The following is a 27,189-nucleotide window of genomic DNA, read 5'->3' on the forward strand; positions in this document are numbered from 1 at the left end:
CTTCTGGAATCGTATCGATTCCAAGAAGCCCTCGTATGACGAGAGCAGCGCATGCGCTGCTTTCGCCAGGCTGAGACCTAAAAAAGTAAAAGCAGCAGAAGGCACAGCCTGCCATTACGCCTCTGTCTTTGAAGCTGCAGCTAATGTGACACAATAAATATAGGCATCTCTATTTATCGCCTGCACAATTGCGACCCATTAAAAATCGGCTCGGCCCCCACTAGTGTGTTGTGGCCCACAGTTTGTGAAACACCGTTTTAAATACATTATTTCAAATTTTAAACAACCCTCCTCCATCAAGATTGTTCTTGGTATGGTCTTTGAACACTGCACTGTCTTGTTATAACCGATCTAGAAGACTGACTTTTTTTCAAGTCTCTGATAAAAGGCCTCTTTCAGCTATCCCCAATTGCTCTTACAAACTATTGACTTCCAAGCCTTGAAATCTCTCACCCCTAAGATCGAGTCTAGTTGCACACCTGTTGAAATCCTTTTTTTAGCAGCATGTGATTGGATGAAAAATTAGACTTTATGTATTCAGACCGTAGTAACATATCTGAGAGAGACATACTTGTCAGAGTCCCTTTGTTTCCTAGCTTAGTGTGATAACAGATCTGTGAACTATGGAGAGGTAAGTGGCCCCTTTATTAACAGACAACATATGTCCTCATGACCAGCTGGGATGGGCTATTTGGGTCCTGCTACCCAGCTCTGTTTCCCTACATTGTCAGATGGGATTATTTGTTTGGACTCATGATTCACTTCCGGTTGGAGGTGCCATGTCTTGCATGGATCGAGAGTTCGGGAATTGGATCCTTTGGCTGTAGGAGATATCATGGTTGTCTCAGACACATTGTCTGGCCGTGACTTTTCCTTTTCTGGGCAGTCGCCTGCCTAGCTGAATGAAGTAGCTTATCAGTAAGGGGCTTCCAAATAGACCCTAGAATGTGGCAATGGGATGTGTTACAACTGACTAATTGGGCCCGAGATGGACCAGATCTGTGCCGTTACAACGCCTGGCTTTGAGCAGTAGTGTGCGTGGAATTCAGCAGCTGATTGGACCCGAGATTTATCAAAATAGGAGACTCGTATTCTGTGAAAATCATGTTTTTGTTCCTACTGTTCTAGCAGAGATTCAGAGCAGAAAATTGTTTTAGAATTAGACCATCACACTAGCTTGAAATCCTGTTATTTTAGAATTGTCATTCTAGAATTGAAAATTTAGTGAGGTTTGCAGACATGGGTGTATCAATAAACGGTTACGATATCAGTCTTAAAGCGCCAGGACCCCCTCATTAGGGTACATATTGAACTCTATAACACAATTTCATCATCATCATCCTTTCTTTCGTGTTCTTCCAATGTCTCTTTATCTTTAAGAAGAAAAAACAAAATCCTGACTGAGTAAGTTGGAGAATTGTTGTTTGTTGCCTATGTCGGACTGATGCTTTGCCTGCAAGGACAGCCTGATTGAATTTGGGATTCCTTGACAAAGTATGGCATTATACTAGGAAGAGATAGGCTTCTTGGACCCGATATATCCTTGCGGTATCTGCATAATGTCATGGAGTAACATGCTCTTTTGGTCTTGATTGCTTGAGAAACACAGCTTCGTTGGAACGTTCCTATGAATTGAATGTATTGATTATTGTGTTACTTATATCTAATTTTGTATGGTGCCAACAGGCTGTTTTTTGGCTACTTCAGTATGCTATGTTTAATTGAACAGACGAATTTTATGAGTACATTTGGTTTATTAAGTTATACGGCTCACAGTTGATTTGTTACTTGAAGATGATTGGCAAAGACAAGATGCTAAGTATGCAGCTCAACATAGATGTACCAAAGCTCTTAGTGGAAAGTCGTTAGTAGTGGACAACGGGAGAAGGGCACTGGATTGCGCATAGGAACAGATTGTTTCAGCCACTCGCAGTCAGCGATCCTTTTTGCTGTTTCTGGAATCTTGGATCTCATATTCTCAAATGAACAGACTGTTTTTAGTAGGTCCCTGAAGAGTAAGTATTTCGCCTCTGTCCTCATAGTGTGATGGAAAAGGGTTCTAGATCTCATAGTCCCTGCAGTCCCCGTGTAGGTTGCAGAGATGGGTGTGGATGAGTGGAATCCTGCCGTCCTTGGGTCTGCCGGAGATTGGAGACCGAGATATGGTTTCTGCCAAAAAGTCACTCTAAATTCAGATCCTCGAATGGGTTTGTGCACTTGACTATACAAACGTCCATCATGTAAGATCAAATGAAAAGCTACCAGGACAAAGCAGTTACTTGCAGTGTAAAGGGAAACCCTGCAACCTCTGCACTTGAGGTGATGACGGCTTCTGTAAGCCCCATTTACTGCATCTCTCTACCATTGGACATTAGTCTCGCCCTCTCACTACCGATCTTCACTGAAAAGTTGAAGAATAGTCCATTTGGCTAGCTGGATTTTAGCACTAGTGGGAGGAGACTCAAGTGGCTAGTGAACACTTTATAAATGCTGTCAGTCAGTCAGTTTGTAGGGGCCCTATGGGTAGTATAGGATTGAATGAATATTTATGAGATGAATCTAAAGTAGACCTGCATAGGGTCATTGCTTATGCATTTATAATACTGGATAACTAAGGCTATACTGAAGGATGGTCAAGAAGTACATAAGCTGGTAGCTTAGAGTGGCCGAGCTGTTTTTGTTCAATGTTCGCTGCGCCAGGAGGAGTGAGCTTTGTTAAAATGCCTTTGTTTCAATGTGAAGCTTGGTCCTGTACAGGGAATTGCAACCAGGAGAAAGTCTGTGTTCCCAGGGACCATTTATTGCTGCTTCCTGACTGGCTTGTGTATCATGCCGCCTCTCAGCTGCCCACTCTGCTGTCCTTAGCTGGTAAACAGGGACGATTTACTGTTGCTAGGTGACTTGGTTATCGTAATTCATCTCTGTAACACTTTAACTGTAAATCAATGGTCCACTCTCTTCCCTAGTGATATCTCCGTAGAGCTCTCGCTCTCTTATTTTGCTTTTTCTCCCTTTCTCTTTCCCTCTTTCTCGTATGGTTCCTCTCTCCCCCTCCTTTTGTTACTAGATCTGCTCTTTTCTTCTCTACCATTTCTCCTCTGTTTCTCTCCAGCTATGTCTGGTTGTAGACATCTGACAAATGGTGTCACAATAAAACAACATAAGGGCACTGGTGTAATCAGGGGCGTAGCTTAGTCAGTGAGATTTAGGAGGATGAGACGTCAAATTTCCCAACAAAACAAATGGAGGGCTGCGAGTTGGAAGGGAGAGATGACAAAGATTCAGGATGGTCTATTTCCATGACGAAGAGTGTCAGTACTGATTTGCATTAAGTAGGCCTCTGTCTGGAGTGGCACAATGGGCAAAAAAATGGTGGGTTGGAATTCTACCCTGAGTGATTGCCACTGGTTAAACTATCTGCAACCATTCATCCCATCACTTTTAGGTATTTTATTGCCAGTAATATGCCTGGAAACTTGAGACTGGCCCAGATTTCCAAACCTACTACTGCCAATATTTGTGAATTCCAAAAAAGTACCAAATTGGCATTCATTCAAGGAGTACTTATATGGGTGCAGATGAACTACTTTTTTTAGTTAACCAGTTGCTATATATATTTAAGATCCTGATCCAAAAATGAAAAAGTTAAAACCAATTTGTGAAATGAGAATGACAAGAAACACCAATATAGACATAGGAGAAGCGATTCAGGGCTTCCGGGTCCAACTACCAAAACAGGAATGCATTTCACGGGTGTCACACCCCAATCTCCGCTGCTGAAGTTAACCCTTGGCTGTTCCACTTTGACCTGGACATTCTCCTTGGGAACTCATAACTACAGTTGCATACAACACAATGGCCTGGAGTCCCTGCCCTTGGATCACTTATTGTGAATGTATTTTCACTGGATGCATTGTTCTTTATCTCTGCTACAGGAAGCCTTGGTAGAAAGAGTTGATAAATCAGGACATGTGGGCAGGGCTCCATGTTTCTTGTCCTCTCCTTTCACAAATCATTCTATCAAGTGACTGACAGACCCATGTACTAAGCTGTAGTCACAAATAGAGGAGGACGCCAAGCAAATGAACAAGGTGAGCCAGTGCAGAGCCATAGGTCTGGCTTGGCTCTAAAAGTCTGTGCGTAAACCAAGCCATGAAAACGTTTGACATGACTATCGTGAAACAAACATAATGTAAAAATATGATACTATCAATTCAAAATTAACAAATAAGTGTATTTCTTTAACATACTGAGGCACTTCATCTTAGTGCATCAGATTATATTACTGCACAGACAGACATTTATTAAAAGTGACAGTTTTTAGAAATATTCATTGCTCGCCTCCTCACCCCATGACAATGCCAATAGTGAAGTAAGAGACAAGTCAGTAGTCATGCAAACCCTAAACATATCCTCGATTCTTAATATTGATAGAACAACATTATAGTCTATTAAATCAAACATAAGAAGTGCAGCGCACATCCTGAACTCAAATATTGTGCTTGTATGTTATAATAAAGAAAAAGGAGGCTTTGTGAAATAAAATCTTTACCTAGGATCACACAGTTTGTACAAGCAGGGAAGCCCCGGTATTCATTCCAGATTATATTACATTTTGAAACTGAGCCACCAGAACGATCTCTCTCTAACTCTCTCTCTCTCTCTCTCTCTCTCTCCTCCCTCTCTCTCTCCCACCCCCCTCCCTCTCAAACCCACCCACACCCACCTCCTCTTTACTTCAACTATCCCTTCCGTCTGAAACTGGCACAGAGATAGCATTCGACTCAGGGCCCCTAGACACAACTACCAAGCCAAGAATGCATTTATTTGAGGGGTGTCACACCCCAAACAACCCCCAACCCTGGGTGTAATGCATGCCTTACAATCCTCATTCTAGTGGCAAAATGCAATAGGCAAGATGTATCTAGTTCACAAATCTTTGGCACACAACTCAACCAGTCAGGATGTGGACACCAGTTCACACTTGTGAAATGAGACAAACAGTAAAATCCTATTGGTCACTCACCTCAAAAGACCAACAAGAACTGGTCATTCAGTAACATCAGTGCAGTATCATCTCTAAACGTGTCATTGAACAGAAAGCCATTACACAGCCAAACACAATGTGACTTTACGAAAATGTCCATGGTCAATGGGAAACCTCAGAATTATGGAGCTACGCTCCTCCCCGACAGACCAGAGCTCTATGACGAAATCTATGGTAGACATAAACTGTAGAAGTGTAACCAACATACCAAGTCATGAGACTATGGGTCTCACTTCACTTGCACACCCCAGTCAATTTGTTATTTACCTCATCAACATGAAGATAAATTCAAATAAAGCTGCAACAAATCCATGCATATTGTGTTGTTTAAGTTATGCAAATGAGATATGAACCTTGCTGGATAGGTCACAAACATCTCGAAAAAACAATTCTTTCCTTTTCTGTTCTGCACCAGGTTCCTGTTCATCTTGCTGGGGCCAGTAGGAAAGGCCCAGCAGTACCATGAGATTGGAAGGTCCATGGCAACAATAATGACGGATGAGGTATTGTATGGGACAAATGCGTCAATTCTGATTTCATGATATGTTCCTCATGCTTTCTAATTTAGAAGTATTTTTTGTAGACAGAGCAACGCCCGAGTTCGCTGACTGTAGGGAGCCATTCTGATCTCCAGGGTTTAAAAAAACCAACAGTGGAGACATGGCCAAAGGTCATCACATTTCCATTCACGACTGGTTTATGGTGTCCTCTTCAACTATCACAATCCCATTCCTGTGCTTTTGCTTTGGCCACTTGGTTGATCTTTGGCAGAAAACTCCTCATGTCACTTAACTGGATCCCTCTTTTAGCCCTGAATACACTAGAAGTACCTATTTGTCTGTTGCTGTCTGTGCTTTCTACCCCCGGCTCCAGATCCAGGAACTTTGTCACCGCTAGAACTCATTTCCATAGTGCTTCGAGCAATGACCATCATTTCATTTGTTGTGCGAGATATGACCTCGTAGAGCTGTGGCATTAGTAACACTGTAATGTAGAAGATCTTGCCCCCTACTGATAGCCAAATGTATGGTACAATCACACAGAGACATAGTTTACAGTTGCAAGATCTCAATGCAAAGGTGGAAAAAAGGTAGACCCGACATTGGCTCAACATCGGGAAACAGCCTTTACCACGAAGGCTTTTCTACGCGTTACGTTTACAACGGTACACTTACCTCGTAAACGTCTTTACAACGCGTATTGCTTCCACGCCCGTCTTTACCACGCAAGCAACGTCTTCACGGAAAAAAAGAAAAAAGGGGGCTTGGGGGGTCTCCCCCCCCCCCCTTAAAAAAAAATGCGTGGTAAAGGAATTATCGAGGTAAAGGATATGCGTAGAAATATCATTCCGTTGTAACGCATGCGTGGTAAAGTCATGCGTTGCAACGGAATGCGTAGTAACGACATATATTCCTCAACATCAGCTCCATGCGGTATTCCCAGCCGTTGGTGTACACCACTGAGAGCACCTTTCATTTTGAGGAAAGCACCCCCAGCGGTATTTCTGCAAACCTGCTCTATGGGTCAGACCAAGGATTGTGTTGAGCAGTCAGGTGAAGGTGCCTGAATTCATTGCTTGCTCACACTGTGACTGTTCATACCCTTTGGCAGCCACACATCCTCGCACCAGACCTTTTAGACTCTGGCTTGGTAAAGTGCTACTGAACAAGTTATGTATCCACAGTAAGAATTGTCCTTAATAAGTACTGCAGTCAGCTAAGCAATGTGCAGGGATAACCACAAAATCTGGGTTTCTATTCACAGAACTTGTATTTAGCCTACACATTTGTCACATTAATAGCCAGCATTTCCACTCGTGACTGTATCTCTTAATCCTGAGCTTTAAAGCACGTGACTGCTGATTAGTGTATTTCTTCAAAATGTCTTCTTTCAGCAGGTTTCTTAACCTCTTAAATTGATTTTTCCTCCAGATATTCCACGATGTTGCTTACAAAGCGAAGGAACGCAGCGACCTCCTGGCTGGAATCGATGAATTCTTGGATCAAGTGACAGTATTGCCCCCCGGAGAGTGGGACCCTTCTATTAGAATCGAGCCACCAAAGAACGTCCCTTCCCAGGTACAGTGCATATTTCAGGTATCAGTCTGACAAGCGCCTTGATGCTGGACCAGGGGCTGCCCAGAAGATTGATCTGTTGAGACCTGGGTTGTTTCTGTCCTGAACACTCCATTTGCTGCATGTGGCATTAGGAATCCACATGTAACTTTTTTAAGCTATAGGACACAATGCAAGCTGTCTTGAACGCTGTGGATTGCTTCTTGTGTGAGTTAAGGTGTTTTATTAGTTTTGATGGCTCACATTTGTTCACAGTTCCTTTTCTGGGCTCTTAATTTCACTGGGTGAGAGATGTTTTCTGCTGCAGGATCTCTGTTCGGTCCTGCTACAAAGCAGCCTGAACCACAGAGGACCCTTCTATAATCCCCACCGCTGGCAGGGATAAAATAACACGTTTTACTAGTAGTTTTTCACGATTGGGCGGCATCAGGTCTCCGGTATTGAACCCGTGGCCAGCTCAGTAATTCGTAGGGGCTTTATTTCATTTCAAGGTCTTGTGTTTGTGTAGTTCTTTTTGCCAAAGTGCCTTACAAAGGAGCTCTGCTCCTGCGCCACCTCTACGGGGCTGATGAACGAGATGCCTTGTCTCCCAGAGGTCTAATAACTTCATCTGTGATGCTACCGTTTGTGGAGATGTGTGTGATGCATTATGCAATGCTGTGAGGCTTTCTATAGTGCTCAATGCTTTAAATATTCTAAGTGGGAGAAAACACTTACGAAAGCATAAGAGCACCAAACAGTGTGCCTAATGGGAAAAATATGTTACAGTTCACAAATGGAGACACCTGGTGGAGGTACAATAGTGGCAATTACTGTTAGGAATCATATGAGGTAAACAGTGCATTCCTTTCCCCGGTATGGTCTGCACCTGTCAGCTTCCCTCCAGCCGGCTCTCAGTCTCTCTGATACCCCTTTCACTGCTCCCTTTGGCAGTCTGCTGCGATCAGGCCTGCTATGGTTCTGTGTAAAAAGCGCTGCCATCTTTGACTTCGCAGTTTGGCTGCCAATGTGAAGGCACAGTCAAGCCTGCGGTATTTTTAACTCATCGTGTTATATTGAATATGGTTCCTACATGGATGCTTAAAATATGTTGAAAGTCTGAATAAATAAAATGTGTTTTAGGTTTCTTTTTTAAAGTAAGTTTGGCTATTGGGTACCCTGTCTGTTGCAGCGGTTTATGATCTTTCAAAGGGCTGTGGTCAGCGTAGATGGATGTGCAGAATTTAACTCTCCATAAGGGCGGTGGCTTTGATGAGAGAATGCCCGTAAACGCGTGTAAGTAAAAAAGCCATATATGCTCTTGGCAACCTTAAAGCAATAGTTGCATACCGATTTACTATTCATTTGGAAGAGGTTTTTTTTTTTTAAGTGACTCACATTTACTGTATGAATCCCTATTGCTCCCAAGCCTCAGAAGAATCTCTACACTCTCAGTTAATATAATGTGACAGATAGAGTCACTTCCAATTCTGTGGTTCCAAAGCCATGGACCATCCTATTCGCTCACAATACACTGGATAGTAAGGTAAGGCACAGGGCTAGAGAGCCATACTGACATAATTCAAAGATGTCCCACCATTCCAAGATGGCTGCCGCACGAGCTATTATTAAGTATCCACTGAGCATAGCTAAAAGGCTCTAAGTGATCTGTTATTGCTTTTTGTAAACAAAATGCAAATTCTCTTTCAACTAAATTGGGGTAGGCAGTTAGAAGTGTTAGAAAGGGGTATTTTGTTTTACTTGATCACCCATCTGTTTTTCTATGGAGAAACATGGGTAAATACCTTGTCTCTATCAGGCTATGAGCAGGCTACTTTTCCAGTTCCTAGGATGAAGATTGATTGATCTTTACGTGTAGAGATTTTCATAATCTAAAGGCTTGTGCAAACCTTAAGCCTTTATTTCTGAGCTATGCACTATAAAAGAGTCCTCACTGTAGACTTTATTGAGGATGGTTTTGCTTGTCTTGACTCACCAATAGGAGAAGAGGAAGATGCCTGGAGTTCCTAACGGAAACATTTGCCATGTAGACCCGGAGCCAGAGCCGGAGCACAGTGGCCCTGAACTTCAGCGCACAGGAAGGTAAGGGGTGCAACTGAAAAAGACAGGGGTGGCATTGGGCAGAAACCAGAAAGTGTTTTATGCTGAACTCCTCTGGGCCTGTATCCGATTGGGCTGCTTGGGGAGCCGCAGACATCTGTGTTTAACCTGCATTGTACAGGATCAGGCCTGGTTGGTTTAGTATCTTTCTGATACTGATTGAATGAGTACCAGGGAGTATTACTGCTCTATAAAGCTGTAGGTCTGCAACTGCAAGACCATCTGTGGCAAGTTATGGGACTACCTCAGAGGGAGATTGAAAAAGTACGTTGACAATGTATTTTCACAGTAGACTTATGTTGGAGTGAAGGACATTTTAAGAGGGAAAAAGCCAAAAGCCCATGACCATTTTTAGCTTTAAAAAAATGTGATTCTCCTATCTAAATCGGAACTTTAACATACAGGTGCAAGACCAATGCAAAAATGTAGTTTCAAGAGACAGATGATAATGCACCCAGGATTTCATCTTTTCAATACCGGTTATGTTTTGAGGGAACTTATATATATATATATATATATATATATATATATATATATATATATATATACTATATCTATATATCAAAGAAAAGCCGCGGTTGCGCTGCTTCCAATCAAAGATAAGTACACAACTGTGGTCCCATGCATTTCACGGCAAACAAGAAGCAGCACACCAATTGAGGAAATCCCACCCATTAATCGTAATCAGTTATATTTCCTTTTTGCAGATTCATATAGCACAAACTCCCCCTTTGGAGAGCTTTATAGGAGCTCCAGTTACATTGCACAAGCTCAGACAAACTTTTTAGGCAGAAGGAGGTAACCTGATTTGCCTGGAATCGCATGATGTTGAGCCGACACCAAGACTCGAACCTGGTTCCCCAGTTCCAAAGTCAGCAGCTCTGACAGTAACACCACACTCTGTCACTAGTTAAGGTCAGTACTTCTGACAACAGTCTAGTAGCCTCTTCATAACACAACACACTCATAATCAGCAGGCCCAGTAGCTCTGCACTCGCACAACACCACAGCAGGGCTCCTTGATGAAGCAAATTATGTCATGCCGTAAAAGTATGTATATAACTTTCAAATCATATCTTGTGACTAAGAGATGAAAATATTATTGATCTTTAAAAATATCTAGATTCATAAGTCCATGGGAACTCTTTAAATGAAGATGTAGGGAAACGGCTCGCGATCTATTCTTTGGCGTCACCTAACTGACCTGTGCACTAATGTAAATGTTTGTCTGTAGATCATTAATGATGTACGCTCTTCTAAGAAAGCAAAGGGAGCCTTATAGCTTTCATTCACTTGGTAACTTTTTTTTAAAGAAGCTAGAAACTGAATGCATAGGTCAAAAAGATCTATTGTCCTGTTTTTTTCTTTTTTACACTTCTTTGCCTCAAGTCTGATGATGTCTTAGCACTGGAAGAAGGTTTTGTTATACATTTATTATTGTTCCAGATCTTGACACCGAGGGTGGGAGTTCGTTTCTACAAAGCATTTGCTTCGAGATAAAAGAAATCTCTCTATCCTCAAGGGTCGGTAGTACCTGGAATTGAGTAAAAAAGATGAAGGGGCTTTACTTAAAATATTAGGATTTTTTTTGGTTCACTTGAAGTATGCACTGTCAAACTTAGAGGCTAGAAATGTCACTGACATTGCTACTTTGGTACCGCGAGAACACAAAGTTCGTGTTCCTTTCAGATTTTCGGGGAAAAACAGCATTTCAAGCAAGTTGACCGAAGTGAATTTGAACACACTCAAAAATACACAAACCTGCTAGGAACCAGGGAACTAAGCTGCCCTGGGGGAAAATATAGCTTTGAATGCCAAGCCCGGTTTTAGTGCACATTGAAATATCGGCTTCATTGTGTCCACAGATGCTGTCCTGCCAATCTCAAGTCACCAACTAAGACCCTGTCATGGTTCTCAAACTAATTAACTGACAAATGTAATAATCACACAAACAGTACCTATCTATATTCTGGGTCAAGCCCACATTAGCATATTTTTAAGCAACTGAATCAGTATGTAATTTCTATTTATTTGATAATTGACATCTTTCTTATTTCCCTATGAGTTTAAAATGATAATATCCAAAGGGGAGTCAGCACTCTAGCGTTGGAGTCCTTAAAGTATACATACAATTAAATTATGTTAATTTTCAACGCTGACCTGACAAAAAACATCTATAAATTATTACAAATCATAGACAAAGCACTCCCGACCACTGATAAAGATGACGCCCTACTTTCTGACATTATTGGGCATCTCAGCTGCCTTCAATGCATGATTCCACTCACGAATAACAGCATCAAAATTCAACAATATTCCAATGGACCACAACCCTTCATTCCAGACATCCCACTGCCAGCGGCGGCTACCACACAACTTCAGCGTGATTGATGGGGTGTAAGGGAGCTATAATACATTTTTAAAAGATGTCTCCTTTTGGTGTCCCAGCAGTCCCTACACCAGCAGTACAGACTCAACACCCAATCCAGACACTGCTCTCATACCATGAGAGCAGCGCCAGGATTGGTCTGAGCAGCCTCGTTTGCCACTTAGACAGTGCCTGAGTGCCTGTGGCATTTCTCCAACATTTCTGTGGAACTCAGCTGGGTTGGAGAAACCTAAGTGAATATGTCTATTTGGCTGACCTAAGATGGCCGGCCAAACAGACATTCTCACTTTACAGTGCACACTACCCTACCCCTCCTCCCTGACATGCCCGGCATCGCCACGCCCAAGGCTTAGTCAGTCAGCGGAAGAAGAAAAAATTATAATATTGTTATATTATCATTTTATTTTTCGCTGACTGACTCAGTGGGGTGACGCTCCTCCGCCATTACGGTGGAGCCGCCCCAACCCACTGTTCAAACAATGCCTGCACCTCAGACAGACATCGATGTCCAGCATCAAACCAGAAGCTTAAGCATACCAACCCAGAATTCCTGTTATTTGCCAAGAGCAACATGCAATAACAAATCCATACATTGTTCAATAACATGGAGAAGGATGGACTCAAACACTGTCACGCACACCAAGTCACCTGGATCCACCCTGGAAACCAACCTCATTCCCAAAGAACGCATTCCAAAGAAACAATAAAGACGGCATAGATCCTTGCAGATCTTTATTGGCCACCCCGACCTAAACCTTGCTCGACAATAAGCTAAGCATAGTTCTTTATGTGCGATGAACTGAAGTTATTTACAGCATATTACAGCAGACAGTTACAGCGCCTGTTTAGTCCATCATTTACCTGGTCTACTGCAACACCACAGGCCCTACTACCAACCTGATTTTCCTTTTGACTTTGTGTTGAGTTTAACTTCCTATATCAGCAAGTGTCATGTTGAGATCAGTCATCATTCTTTATCTTGCTCTACCTTGTGATCAGGGCCAAACTGGCAAGGAAATCTCACAGAATCTGAGGAATACGTCCTGTTCAATTCTCAATGAGACGAAGAGGAGCCAATGGGTTACTAGCATTGTTACATAACTAATATTTAATTTAATGGCATCAGCAGGGAACTCCTGTGTTTCACACATTCAGGGCCACAAATTCTAATTTGGCTGATCGCAGGAGAAACAGTGTTATATGTTGCATGAAATCTGGGTGAGCAGCCAAGTTTAAAGGTTTTGAAGAGATTCAGATTCCACCACTGTGTGAATTCTCCATTTTCTTTTTCTCCTGAATAGGTTATTTGGTGGTTTAGTGGTGGACCTAAAAAGGAAAGCTCCGTGGTATTTCAGCGACTTTAAAGACGCGTTAAGCTTGCAGTGCGTGGCTTCCTGCCTGTTCCTGTACTGTGCCTGCATGTCGCCTGTCATCACTTTTGGAGGCCTACTTGGGGAGGCAACCGAGGGCCGCATAGTAAGGAACATTTCTCCAAGATAATTCATGAGTATCTATGTGAATAGTACAATGAACGACTGATCTATTTGGGCATGGCATGATGCATGTAATTGGTCAGAGTTGATGGCAAGACTATAGATGCTCAATTTCTCAACTTTCCATTATTTTTTAGTTTCCATCTTACATTCTCTTTAGTTAGTCAGGTTTACAGCGAAAACATTTCCATCTGTTCTTCATTAAAAAAAATACACATTGATGCAGTGCATGAATACTTTTCCTCATTCAATTCTCAGGGTACTAAATTACACCATTTGAGTTCCTCCTTTTTCTAAGAACCTAAATGCCGCATGGTTCTGTATATAAATAAACCATTAATCCTTTCCTGGCTTTTTCCTCTTGCCAAAGTGTGCTACTGCAGCATGATACCTATGGTATCTTGATGGCAAAAGTGAGGATGCTCATAAGGAGACACAGTGGATCTTTGAACTTTCTTCTTTTTGCAAAAACATCTGTGACTTTAAATAGTTGCCAGCGACAAAGGCTAGGCGAAGACATGAAGGGGGACACCTTTTTTGGGTGAAAAGGTAAACTGGAATATTTCACATTTCACGAAATTCTGCAGATTGTTTGGCTTTCACTCTAATTTTGAGTATGCTTGTATTTTTGTATTTTAATTTACAATGTGCAGATGCATATCTTTCTAAGCGTGAAAAGTAATGAAAGCATACCAAAAAAATCCAGAAATTGAGTGTAAAGATATTATGGATCATAATCTGGACAAACGTGCAAGGCACACTCTTTGCAGTAATCAAACAAAATCATGTATGTTTTGGAACTACACGTGATCTTTTATGCAGTAAACAAATGGAAATGTTGTGGAATGTAAATTAAGTATCCCTAAAGTTCTGATAGTAGATGGCAAAATATACCAACTCCAGGAAGCCAGTTTGAGCCATGATTGGAAAGGAAATACGATTATAATTATATTACAAGACCCCAGGATTGCCAGGTTTTGCTGAAGTTTTCAAAGTTCCGAATTTGAACCAGATTCTTAACTCCAAAGTTATAAATAGTTTATAACTGTACTGTGTGCAAATGTAGATTAACACATCTGAGAGTAAGGTAATTTCTTTTTATTAAATGGGTTAATTTAGAATTCTGATTAATCTACTTTCTTCAGTCTTAAGAGGGTGCCTGCATTTTCGAAAGGCTGGTGAAAAAATATGCCCTGTTTTTAGACCGATTTCCTTTGTCCGACTGGAAGCTTACTTTAGCATTATTATATTATAGCATTAATGAATCCTTGAGAGGGCATTACTAGAAAATATTTGTCTAGCACCGAAGCATGCATCCCTAAGGTTAGTGAACTTAACTAGGGAAAAAGGCAGTTACCCTAATTATGATTTCCCCACAAAATGTGTATCAGTTGTATTAAAGCAAGCTGAATGATCAGAGCAAGAATTTCCATTCAATCCAAAAACTAGGTGATGTTGAATAATGCACTGCCATTGTAAAAGCATTATGCTGTGACATCATGAATAGCACATTGAGATGAGCTGCGACTCAACTTCCTAATTGAAACCCGAGAGATTTGCATTTGGATTGGCTGGTTGAGCATTGTTACATCACAAGACCTAGCGTTGTGAAAACAGGCCTTACTAATAGTGTCATTTTTCACTGTAAGCTCAATGCATAATACTTTTAAGGCTCAATTAATTGCATGTTCTCAATCGGCTTCTCCTATAGAGCGCAATCGAGTCGTTGGTTGGTGCCTCCATGACGGGGATCGCATACTCCCTGTTCGCAGGCCAGCCCCTTACCATCATGGGAAGTACCGGACCAGTGTTGGTGTTTGAAAAGATTTTGTTCAAGTTCTGCAAGTAAGATTTTTATTCTGTTAATGTCCTCAATTTACAGATGTGGCTTTAGTTTGTACCTACTTCTCACTGTGATGTGGCCATGGGTTCTGTGCTGGGTGTGTATTGGAGGACCGTTGAGTAAAGGATGCTAAGAGATAATGATAGCTTTTGATGATAGGCTTCACTACATAAAAAGAGGGCTCTAGCTCTCCCAAATGTGACGATACACATATAGAAAATGCCAAAAGTGATAGTGGTATAGCAGCATTTGTCCAGAATCATTTAGAGTTGTGGATTCTTAAAGGAGTGTATATTCTCGTCGATTGGCCTTTCTCTTCACTGGCCACAACTCACTATCTGCCCCAAGCCCCTTCTGTTTTAATGTTGTTTTTTTTTTAAATCGTTATGGCCCAGTTCCTGTTATCTTGGCTCACTCACCCCTCTAGCACAGCTTCCAATAGACCTAGTACCTTCCATCGCTTCATCTAAATGGTTCCGCTAACAAAATTGTATATAATGTCATTATTTTGCTCCTCTAGACCAGCAGTCTCGTTGCCTCTTGAACTTCATTAACCAATGTATTTGTACAACATGTTCTTTCGACCATTGGCATCAGAAACTTGAGACTCATGTTCACACAAAGCCATTTTTCAAAATCCCCCTGGATCCTCTATGATGCGTTGTTCACTCGTGTCCTTGTCCGTGGCGCCCTTTTATTTTATGACTAATGCTCCAAGAAGTGATTTTGCTAATGAGTTACTGGGGAGTTTCAGCGCTCACCTGTCTGTGCCTATGGTGGTACTCACCCAGGGGACCTCATTGGTACACATCCCAAGGGCAGTATGAAAACAGATCTTCAAAGCTTCTTAACAAGGGGCTTAAGGGACAAGACTGCCAGTTGCCTCCTTTGGCCGGCATGTCAAGTGTTAGACCTTGAACTCTTGCAGAGGTGTCAAATGTCATCTTGTTATGTATCAGATCTGGAAAGGAAGAAGGAATCTGAAATCCGCTAACAGCAAATCCTCTTTGAGGTTTTTCTCTTTTATTTTTTAAATTGTTTGGCAGTTTCACAAACGAACATTGTGAATTTTAAAATTAATAGAATTAGTTAAACCAATTGCCCAAACCTTAATTCTAACATAGGCGCCCAGAAGACAGGCAAAGGTACAACAATATGTGGGAAGAAAAAGAGCAATTAATGAAATTTGTGTGGGATAAAGACAATCAATTGGACTGTTTGTTGGAGGAAATTATGCAACTGACCGATACAATTTAACGCTCAGGGGACAAGATTTTTTAAAGTCTCTAGAAACTTCCCCATATTGTCCCTTGACTGATACTTTGTTCCCAATAATCTCTTGAGTGTGGCTTTCTTACTTTCAAGTTAATCGCATGCTGTGCTGCTAGGAAGTGTCATACCATCATTGATCGTCCTGAAGTCAGGCGTAATAGGCGACAGGAGTGACCATTCTTAAGACTGTATTGTTTAGCTAAATTTCTCTGAGCATTCTGCTTCCCAAGCACATATTATAATTGTATCTCAGGGGTGCTCCAGACCACAACATGAGTTACTTTACTTATGTGGTTTTCTTTACTGAGATCCTTGCTTGAAAGGAGAATACTACACACTCTTCTCTCACCCTACAGCAGAATAGGCCTTGTCCTTTGATTAGCTTCTTATGTCTTTGCTGCCTAGTAGATGTCTCTGCTGCCATCACATGCATGAATTGGCTTTATCTCTTCATCCTTCCTCTTGATGCAGTTGCCTTGTGACAGGCTATCCTGCTGGAGGTCCCTCACATCCTTCCACTAAAGCGTGTATGTGGGTGTTCTTCCCATTAGTCTCATCGTTCTGTCAGGTTCTGGGAGTGTTTTATCCATGTTAACTTTGTAAGTGATTACTTGCTGCATTTGCCTCCATTTTCTTACTGGATCCTTGTCCTCCCGCACTTGATCTTCATATTATCCGTAACCCCCAGACTCTTCTCTTCAGAATGCGAGCTACCTACATAGAGAGTCCAGTCTTGCAACTTTTCACTGACTTGTGTGGTGTGTTGAGATGTTTGATGTACGTGTCCATTGCATTCATTCTATGGGTGGATTATGGTGTGTGTATTTGTCATCAGGTTTTTTGATTGCACTTTATAACAAACCTTCTTACAGAATGCCCTTCAGCTTATTACCCTGGCATTCCTCGTCCCCACAGGTTCTTGCTGGTGTCTTGGTGATAAAGGTGAAAGGAGAATGTACAGTTAGCATTTCCATTGGGTGCATAGATCATTCATCTATACCAATGCAAGATGGGAGCAAATAGGAGTCCCACAAGTGGTTCAGACTGTACTCTCCTCTGGATGCTGGGTGCCAAGCCCTGGTACTTCATTATGACAAGAGCCCATTGTCTTCCAAGTGGGTAATATTCTCTCCCTAAATCTGTCTTGGTAGAAGTCTTCCTGTCCGAAAATGTCCCCAACATTCTCCCTTTATCTACAGTCTCACTGACCCAGTGAGTGTGTTTCTCAGTGTGTTTGTGGGTGTCTCTTGCCCTCAGGCTGGTGTGTTCCCAGTCTGTGTGATTGTATCCTTTCTGACTTGGTGTTGAAGTGTTCCTGACTTTGGAGCATTAGCTCTCCCTGTACAATGCTTTTTAGTGCCCTTGCCTGGTTCATTCCCATATGGGCTGCCTGCTAATACCACAGCGTGTCCTCATCGCCTGTTTCCAAAATCAGATAAAGACGCTATACATTGGATTCCAGTTGTGCACCACTGTGTAGTTCCGGGCAGGGCATTCTTACCATGGTTATATCACTTGTCCTTTTAACACACCTGAGTGAATGTGGTTAGCGGGTCTTGGCTCCCATGAGAGCATGCATGTGTCAGTCAGTGTCCCTCACAGTGTGAGTTAGGGCCTCCCTGGATGAGAGCATATGTCTTGGTCTCACTGTTTCATTGTGTTTTGTTTTCCCCCAGTTCCAGTTGTCTGTCTCCCTTTCCATCTCAGGAAATACGTTTCTGTGTCTGGCTCAGTGTTTTTTGTAGATTTCTCCCTGTTCCAGTGTACATGTCTCTCTCATAAAGTGGAGTTGTTTGGTCTCCATGTAACTATATCCACATATTCTGTTTTAAGTGTCTTCTCAGCCCTCTCTCTATCAGTCTACTTGTTCCGAATGTCAGTGTGTTCCTATGTCCCTTGTATGTTGTCTTGTACTGGTGTTGATGTGTCTCCCTGTCCTAGGGACTTCTTGGATGCTAAGTGATTGTGATGTGTTCCGAGCACTGGTATATTTCTGGCCCGCAGTCAGGGCGGTGTATTACCTTTCATAATATCAGTGTGTTCCATGCCCCCCAATGAGAGTATTCCCTTTCCGAGTGACCATGGCCAGCATGGGAGCACCTGTCTGGCTTTCCTGCAGTGTGTTATCCCAGTCCCCAGTAGATAATTGTCCTAGGAATAACAATAAGTGTCCCTTTGTTCCTTTGGCCACTGTGGACATGAGCCAACCAAACTGCATGCTAAAGATGGTCAGTGGATCGAGAAAACTGACTGACTGCAGAGACTCCAATTCTCTTTCATTACACATGAGACTCACTCATTTGGAGTTTGGTTTGAGCTCTCACTCCCAACATGATAAATGTCGCATCTGGCGAGAAGGTCTAGAACCTGAACTTTCAATATGCCTCTTTACAGAGATCATTTGCATACATAGTAGGTTGTTGGAGCTGTAGACACTTCAGAAAGCCATTCCAAACAGGGGAAACCCTTCTAGAGACCCCGTAAGTTGACATGGAGAATGACTTTAAACTCGACCGTGTGGGAGCCTGCCTCGTGGCGTGGTCCTGTTTCCCCGCGCTAAGCCGCACGAGGTCCCATGCACCTCGGGGCTCCTCCATTTTGGATTATACGTCACTCCACGTGACCACCTGCGTGACCCCGCTTCACCCGGCCTCTGTCCCAGCGAGGCCCGACATCAAGGCGCCAACCCCTGGCCCGGGGATACCACGTGAACCCTTCCCACTCCCGGCGGAGGGCAGTATCGATGGGACCCCCAACCGTCCTTCCACACCTAGGTGCGATCGCCCCACAGCTCTCTGGGGCCTGGCGCCTCTCCTGCTGGGCGTCTGGCCGCTCCCTACTCGGCCTCTCCGCCCCCTCCGGGCGCAAGGGTCCGGACATCAAAGGGCTCTAGTCCTATATCTGGGGCGACCCGACAACAGGACAGGAGTTGTATCCTGGAGTCAAGAGCCCTGCTGATCGGATCGTGGCTGACCCTACGGAAGAAGACTCATCCTGAACCCACACTCGCGCGGCTCCACCGTGCTTAAAGACCTTCACGAACCTTTGGGGCCCTGCTGAGGCTGTCGCGGCCCGACCTTGTTGAACATTACCATCAGAGCCCAGCTGACCTCGTCGCGGCTCGACCGAAGCGGACCTACCACCGGAGCCCTGCTGACTGTGTCGCAGCTCGACCTAAGCGGAACTACCACCCGAGCCCTGCAGACGCCGTCGCGGCTCCCCACGTCCGAGCCGCTCTGAGACCAGCACTCAAGGTCTGGCGCAGAGCCCTCCCGTACCTGGTTGGTACTAAGACTGTCCCGCTACCCTATCCCTCTAACAGACATTGAGACTCTTACAGGATCCCTCGATCCCACTGTAAATATTGAACGTACTACTGCTGATAAAGAATCAAGTCACACAACTGATATTGAGTCCTGTGTGGTGGTATTACTGGGCCTAGTACGATCATAGGAGAAAGACCTCCCCGAGGGGGCTTCTCAGCGGCGCTCGGCTATAACTTTGCGGTAGGAAGGTGCCCCGGAATAGTCCCCCCGACTACCCGGTGGTCCTCCCTCCAACAGACCGCAAGCTACTTCACTACTTTTGTAATCCACAAGTAAACTTTAGTAAAGTTTAGGCGTTGTTTATTCAGTTTACATTTATTTTATTTTTTCATTTATTTCTTTGTTCACACATCTGGGGTGGTCGTTGATTTCAGCATTTGTGTAACGTCACTTCCTGTGATGTCATCAAATATTCTACATAGTTCTTGCTCCTAAGAATTCTTAAAACATGAGACCTCTGTCTTCTGTTAATAGAACATACCATGGCAGAAGACTTGAGGCAAGCCATCCATCCACCTTGTCCAACAAGATACATTCAACCTTTGCATACCACCTGGCCCAGTGAATTGAGGCTGTCAAGAAACCTTCAGTCACTACTGTCGGTAACTCTTCACCATGATGTGCAGTGCTGCCACCTATGGGAGGCAGCAGGCACCTACATGGGACCTTCAGCCTCTTAATAATGGCAGCAGTCCCAGCGACCAAGTCCCCAATCACAAGAGCACTCCCCCTGTAGGGGGGAAAAGGAGTCTACACTCAGCCCAGAGGTTTCCTACAGATTTTAGCTGAAGTAATTGATCAGAGATTAAGAATTGCGTGTTTGCCGCTAATACATAATCAGCGCGTCAAAAAAGTGCAGATCCTCCTGACTTGCAGTAAATGCAACCTGCACAAAGTTGTTACAGTCACTTGTTAAGATTCTAGATTATCCAACCATGTTTTGATGTGTCACTACTGGCAAAGCAGCATTTCAGCTGTGAGTCTATCTAAGAAGTACTCTTACTGCCCCTCTAAAAATATTGCAGTCTTACTGAAAAGTGGCAGTATTTAATAGTTCTGCGGTCTTTCTAAAAATAATGGCATGGCTCCCTGAAAAGTGTTCATATCTTTCTTACAAAGTATGTTGAAATGTGTTCCTTCTATGTATTGACTGCAGTTTTCCTCTCAGGGTATTAAAGTATTTCTAATAAGTGTTGCATTCAAGTTATTTCAGTTTTTCTTGGAAAAGGCAGTACTGTTTGTGTGAATTGACACGATGTCTGATTTAGAATGTGTTCCAGTGTTTCTGGTGATTGTCAGTAGCCCTTTCGAAGGTGTTCTGATGGAGACTTCTAGCTGAAGCACCGATAAGTAGTATTATGTGGCTCCATGCTTACTCCCTGCTGGAACAGAGGGAGTGGAGCCACATAAAAGTACCACCTGTGCATGCTGATGTCAGCTCCTTTCTTTCTGGGCCTTCTTATAGAGAACCAGAGCACCACACTCGCCTTTGTTAGTCATCCGGTGACTCCAAACAACTCTTCGAACAGTATGACAGAGAATGAAGTCCTGAGTGAAAAGATTCAGGCCGTGCTGTGACTGCAGAAAGCATTTGTCAAACACAGACTAACACGAGGTGTGGTTTTGGTTCCTGGGTATCAGACACGGCTGCAAGTTGAGTTAACAATATGCCCTAAGGCAGCCAAAGGTGGATCGAGACTTTAGGCAAAGTTGTATTTTTGCTGAATATAAGAAGTTGCAGTCTTCAAAAAGGTCCTACTCCCGCGTGACTGCCTGTTCAAAATTTCCAGGTAAGCAGGAGTCCAAGCGCAAGCCTTAGAAAGCAAAGTGTGACTTGACCCCATCCTACCACTCCTGACTCCAAAGAGAAGGTACAAGGGTGTCAAGATTTGAGTCCTACTCCTTCGAGGTCACCAGCTATGGAACAGATACCTTCATCAGTCCCAACACACACTGAGTTTCCCAGGCAATCGTCGACCCCAGAGCAGATTGACACTTTCAAAGAGGTCATGCACCCAATCATTAGTTTGCTTTCAGCTCCCACTGGTGTGCCTTAGTGCCCCACTGAACTGCATGGGCCTCCATTCGGGATACTGTTGGTGGGTCTCTCCTCGGCACTATCTTTTTCCTTGGGATGTGTTAACGGGCCTTTGGTGACGTGGGTACAGTCTTCCTTTCTGACCTAGAGATCCATGCTGGTTCCCATCACCCTGATTCCAATACCCAACTCCACAAGCGCCAGTTTATAATCTGGTGCTGATGCTCATGTCCGACCTGGAACCGACGTTAGCTCGAACTCGACCAATATCATGCAACAAAATTCCATAAGCACAACTAGTTGCCCAGCAGCTTGACTCCTTTGCCTATAATGTGACTAACTATTAGCAGAGGCTTCATTTTCTTTTTGGTGCAGATCCTATGCCAGAACTGTGTTCACCCCGGGATACTGATAATGATGGTGAGTGGGATGTCTTGCTCCCATATCATTATACCAATAATGTCTTATACCTGGATTTAGAAAACACTAGGGGGGCCTCATACCGCCCCTGAAAGGAAATCTCCATCCCTTGCATCAGACTTGCCACATGGCCCACCAACAGAGGAAAGTGTCTCATTTGCAGTGGTGGTGCTGAGGGCAGCTGAGGTTCTAGAATTACATCTTGAGACTAAGACAAATGTTTTTCCAGACATTTTGCAGCCTGGGCTAGCAACATGAGAGCCCATTTTATGATGCCCTCACAGATACTTTGATAGCTACCTAGTCGAAACCATGTTCTTGCCCACCTGTCATTCACCAGGTGGCCAGGCTTGTGTCCTGTGCCACAGATATTCTGAATAAGCACCCTGCTCCAGAAAGCCTCATTGCACAGGCTTCAGCCAGCAAGATTAATTCGTTTTCAGCCAATCCCCCAGATAGAGAATCCAAACTAATTTATGTTTTTGGCAAGCAAATGTTTTCTTCTGCCCTCCTGGCACTGAGATCTGTAAATGCAGTTTGTCAGTTGGGCGATATACACATGTCCTTTAGGACATAGGCAGCGACATCTTGTTGGCAGTCCTGGATGGCTTAGGGTCTCTTTGGCCCAGATGAGCCATGATGTGCCGGATACGGTGAAGTATGTCATCTACACACAGGCTTGTATGCCATGGACTGCATTGACAGGGCAGTCAGTACCAGTGCTGGTCTTTGCAGCCACTTCTGAAAGAAATCTGCCATGGGCATAGCTAATGCACATGACCTTTGATGGATCTCGCCTCTTTGGAGAGATGGTGGACTCCACTCAGGAATGTTTTAAAGATAGTAGGGCGACATCATGTTCATTGGGGCTTTTGGCCACTGGAAAGCAATTTCCCCATCAGTTACACAAATTTAACAGCTATTCAAGGGTTCTCTCATATATAGTCATCATGCAGCAGACGGCTCAGTCCTTTTGGGCCACAGATGTTGAACCAGCAGACAGAACACAAGCCAGCGGGTGCGCAGTCCTCCAAGTCCTCATGCTCTACCACAGCGGCCAACAAGCTTCTTTAGTTTGTCCTCAGTATATCCTACCCAACCAGTGCATTTAACACTTCCTCCCTAGATGTTGATTGGTCATGTCCAACAGGTGGTCTCTGCAGATACTTCAAAAGGGTTATGCTCTACCTTTTTTCTCTCTCCTACCCGTATTCCTCCACGACAAGAACTAACTTCAGAAAAACATCTGTCCATCCTGCCTCAGGGGGCACTGTTATTGCTTTCCAAGTGTGCAATAAAAATAGTACCAGTTTTGGAGAAAGGTGGGAGTTGTTATTACCACTATTCCTTCATTTGGAAAAAGTATGGGGTCCTCAGGCCTATCTTGGAACTTCAACTTCTGAATGTCTTCCTGCAGAAGGAAAAATTCACAGTGCTTACTATAGCTCAGATCCTTTCTGCCTCGGACCCAGGAGACTGGATGGTGTCCTTTCACTTCTAGGATGCGTATTTTCGTGTAGCTATATTGCAGTCCAATTAGCATTTCCTGCCATTCAAGGTGGTACCAGGAGCATTTGCAGTTTGCTGTGCTCCCCTTTGGCCTAACCAGTGCCTGTTCAGTATTCACAAAAGTGATGGTGGTGATCGCTGCCTATCTTTGGAGGTCCAGAGTCCCTGTATTGCTGTACCTCAGCAGCTGGCTGCTGAAGGTAGACTCACCACAGTCAGTCATTGACTACCTCCAGATGATGGCAGAACAAGTTACATCGTTGGGGTTTACCATAAATGAGTGAAGTCCCACCTGATTCCCTCAAAGAGGCTTCCGTTCATTGGGGCAATCCTAGACATGGTGGTGTACAGGGCTTTTCCTCCACAGCAATGAGTCTAGGTCATTCAGGCTATGATTCCGATATATAAGAGGCTCAATGTGGCCTCTTAGATTCTTGCATCCCCCTTGCCAACTATGCCGGGTTGCACAAGCAAACCCTACAATGCAACCTGAAATCCCAGTGGGCCTAATATCAAGGCTGCTTTTCTGACACCATTCAGGTCTCCGAGCTGACAGTTCAACACCTGTAGTAGTGACTGACAAATCACAATTTGCCCTGCGGCAGGCCACTCTCCTTCCTCCACTCAGAGCTGACAGTTGTGATGGACGCATCAGTGAAGGGTTGGAGGTTCATCTTTGGGAGGTGGGCATGAGAGGCCTCTGGTCTCCAGTGAAGTCCCAGCCCAGGTCAATGTACTAGTTATCTGAAGGTTTTCTAGATGCATGGTCGGTGCAGATTCTCACTGACTACACTACCACCATGGTCTACTGCAACAAGCAGGGTGGCAAGGATTCCCAGGCCCTGTGCCAGGAGGATCTGTGCCTCTGGAAGTGACTGGAGCCCCAGAACATCTCCTGATCGCCAGCCACCTAGCAGGGTCCTGAATGCCAGAGTGGATAAACATAATAGATGTTGTCTGGCAGATCCCAAGTGGTGTTTACATGCTGTGGTGGCACTTGGCGTATTCGACCAGTAGTGACAGCCCTGGCTAGATCTTTTCCCCATCATTGAGAACGACCGGTGCCAACAGATTTGTGTTTTGGAGTTTCTAAGACAGCACTTGTTGGCAGATGCATCCGTCTGAAATGGAAAAATGGATTTGGGTACGCCTTCCCACCACCTCCCCTTCTCCGAGTTCTGAAGAAGATCAAGAATGACCGGGCCCAAGTCATTGATTGAACAAGGAAAGTGTAGTGCATGGAACTCTTGAGCATGTGCTTTCCAGTCAGCTCTGATCAGGCTGCCACTTTTGAAGGACTTCATATCTCTGTAACAGAAATGTTCCTCCACACAAACCTCTGTACATGTATGTGTGGAAACTGAGCTGCAGTAATTGACTGCTTTTGCTTTGCCATCTGGACTGTTTGTCATCCAAGCCACTAGATTCTCCATGAAATCCTTCTAGGCTGGGTGTTGGGACTAGTTTGTAACCTGGTGTGGTGCCCGGGCAGGGACTTGCAGTGAGCACTGTAAAATGTTATTTGTCTGCCCCTTCAGCCTTTATACATTTGCCGGACCAATCGTCCTTGTTTAAATCACCCATATGGTGAGGGTTATTGAAGCTTTAACACACGTTCCCTCTGAAACCGTATGTGATGCCCCAGTGGAACTTTCACTTGCTCTTGACATTTCTCATGTGTACACCATTTAAGCCTATGCATAGTTGCTCACTACCTGTCCTTACTCTGAAGACTGTCTTTCTCATTGTGAGTATGTCAGCTTGTATCGCGAGTGAACTGTTGCCATTTTTAGTGCATCTGCTGTACACTATCTTCTTTCCAGAGAAAGTGCTGCTGAGGACTTGAGGGGCCTCTTAAACAAAACCCGGGACTTCCTTCCATATCAGGCAATCAGTCATTTTATCATTTTTCTTTGCTCCCCTCCACCACTCAAAAGAGAAGGAGTGACTCAATTGGTTGGACCCCAAAAGGGCTTTAAGTTTTTACATTGATCATACCAAGGACCATAGTGTGGATGAGCAGCTTTTAGTGGGGTTTTTTAGAGCAAGGAAAGGAAAGGCTGTGCAGGACCCTGTAGAGGGCGGCAGCCCTCTGTATCAATATTTGCTATGCTCTTGCCAGATAGCAACCCTCGGAGAGCCTGAGAGTCCATTCCATCAGGACTAAGGCCGCTACCACTGCCTTGGTGCGAGGGGAGCTTGTTCTTGATAACTGCCAGGTTGCAACGTGAGTGTCAGTGCATACATTCACAAAGCACCATTGCCTGGACAGCCACTCCACAGACCTACTGCCTTTAGTAGGTACTGCTTTGGTATCTATCTCCGAGTGAGAAATCTGCAGTTAAAAGTAGCCATCAGAAGAACAAGTAACTTACCTATGGTAACTCATTCTGGTGGATACTCCTAATTGTAGATTCCTCACTAACCTTCCAACTCCTTGTTCTGTGGAGTGTCCTCTTTTTAACATCTAAAAAGATCCCAGGTTATTAATCAGCACTGTTACCAGCAATTGTTATACTGTGCATCTGAGGATGTAGAAAGGGAAAAGACCAGAAACTGACATTAGCGTGCAGGGGTGGTGCTTTATGATCCTCCATTCTGTCACATACAGTGCAATATGAGGGAGGACTGCTACACAATTCTCCAAATCTGTGTCATTGCAGTGCTTGGAAGTATCATAATGAAAGGTATTGCTGTCATGTTGAGCTGTGTACTTTGCCGTTATGAAGAAGATTTTCACATTACCTTCCCTGTTAGTGCAAGCCTTAAATTTGATGCGTTTTTTTCTGATTTCTTTTGCTTTGTTTTAGGCAACAGGATCTCTCGTACCTGTCCTTAAGGGCATGCATTGGCCTCTGGACAGCATTCCTGTGCTTGCTCTTGGTGGCGACCGATGCCAGCTCGCTTGTATGCTACATCACCCGCTTCACGGAGGAAGCCTTCGCCTCCCTGATCTGCATCATTTTCATCTATGAGTCCATAGAAAAGTTGATCCACCTAGGAGAGACATACCCCATCCACATGCACAGCCACCTGGACAACCTCACCTTCTACTAGTAAGAGTTTCTTACATGTGTTTGTGCGTCAAGTGATACTCTTCTTCGGCGATGGCATTGAGACATGCAAAATCATGGTTATCGGAACAAAGGTTCAAATGTAATCAGGGCCCCTGAAATTTTGCGGCAATGCGACAACAGCCAGAATTTTTTTTAAGTTTGCTTGGTCAATTTCTCGTAAAGTTTCCAAATTTCAATGTAAGCAGCATATATCCATTGTTTTTTCCTTGGAGCCCTGGGTCCTAAGACAAAATCAGCCAAATTAATATTGTTGGATAACAACGATAAATGATGTTTAACAGACTAAATTGTAGAGTGCTGCAACCACTGTTGACATAATTTACCAACCAAATAGGTTGTTACTGAATGGGTATCAGGAAATCTTGGGTCGGGTCTGTCTTGCATATAGCCAAAGGTATTTTATGAAAACGGAGCTGGCAGGCATTTGAATTTGACCACCCTCGAGGATCCATATCAGACACATTAAATGAATTGTTTTGTAACAAAGCCTGCAAGGACTCAATCGTATAATTTGTGTGTGAGCGCCAATTGCTATATTCTGCTAAAGAGGGAATAGCTGGGGCGTTCATTTTCTTTGCAGTAGCCGAACCAAAACATGTA

General features: G+C 43.8%; 1 protein-coding gene across 2 annotated transcripts in view; it reads left to right on the forward strand.

Moving 5' to 3' along the window:
- Positions 1-27,189, forward strand: part of SLC4A8 (solute carrier family 4 member 8) — a 544,868-nt gene that overhangs the window by 358,592 nt on the left and 159,087 nt on the right. For both annotated transcript variants that reach the window (XM_085654497.1, XM_085654496.1), the window contains exons 9-14: positions 5,463-5,550; positions 6,979-7,125; positions 9,104-9,204; positions 12,913-13,087; positions 14,816-14,949; positions 26,323-26,568. In XM_085654497.1, the coding sequence (XP_085510623.1) occupies positions 5,463-5,550; positions 6,979-7,125; positions 9,104-9,204; positions 12,913-13,087; positions 14,816-14,949; positions 26,323-26,568 (891 nt within the window). The remainder of the gene's footprint in view (positions 1-5,462; positions 5,551-6,978; positions 7,126-9,103; positions 9,205-12,912; positions 13,088-14,815; positions 14,950-26,322; positions 26,569-27,189) is intronic.

The sequence above is a fragment of the Triturus cristatus genome, chromosome 4_1, assembly GCF_964204655.1.
Source record: "Triturus cristatus chromosome 4_1, aTriCri1.1, whole genome shotgun sequence".
NCBI classification, from domain to species: Eukaryota; Metazoa; Chordata; class Amphibia; order Caudata; family Salamandridae; genus Triturus; species Triturus cristatus.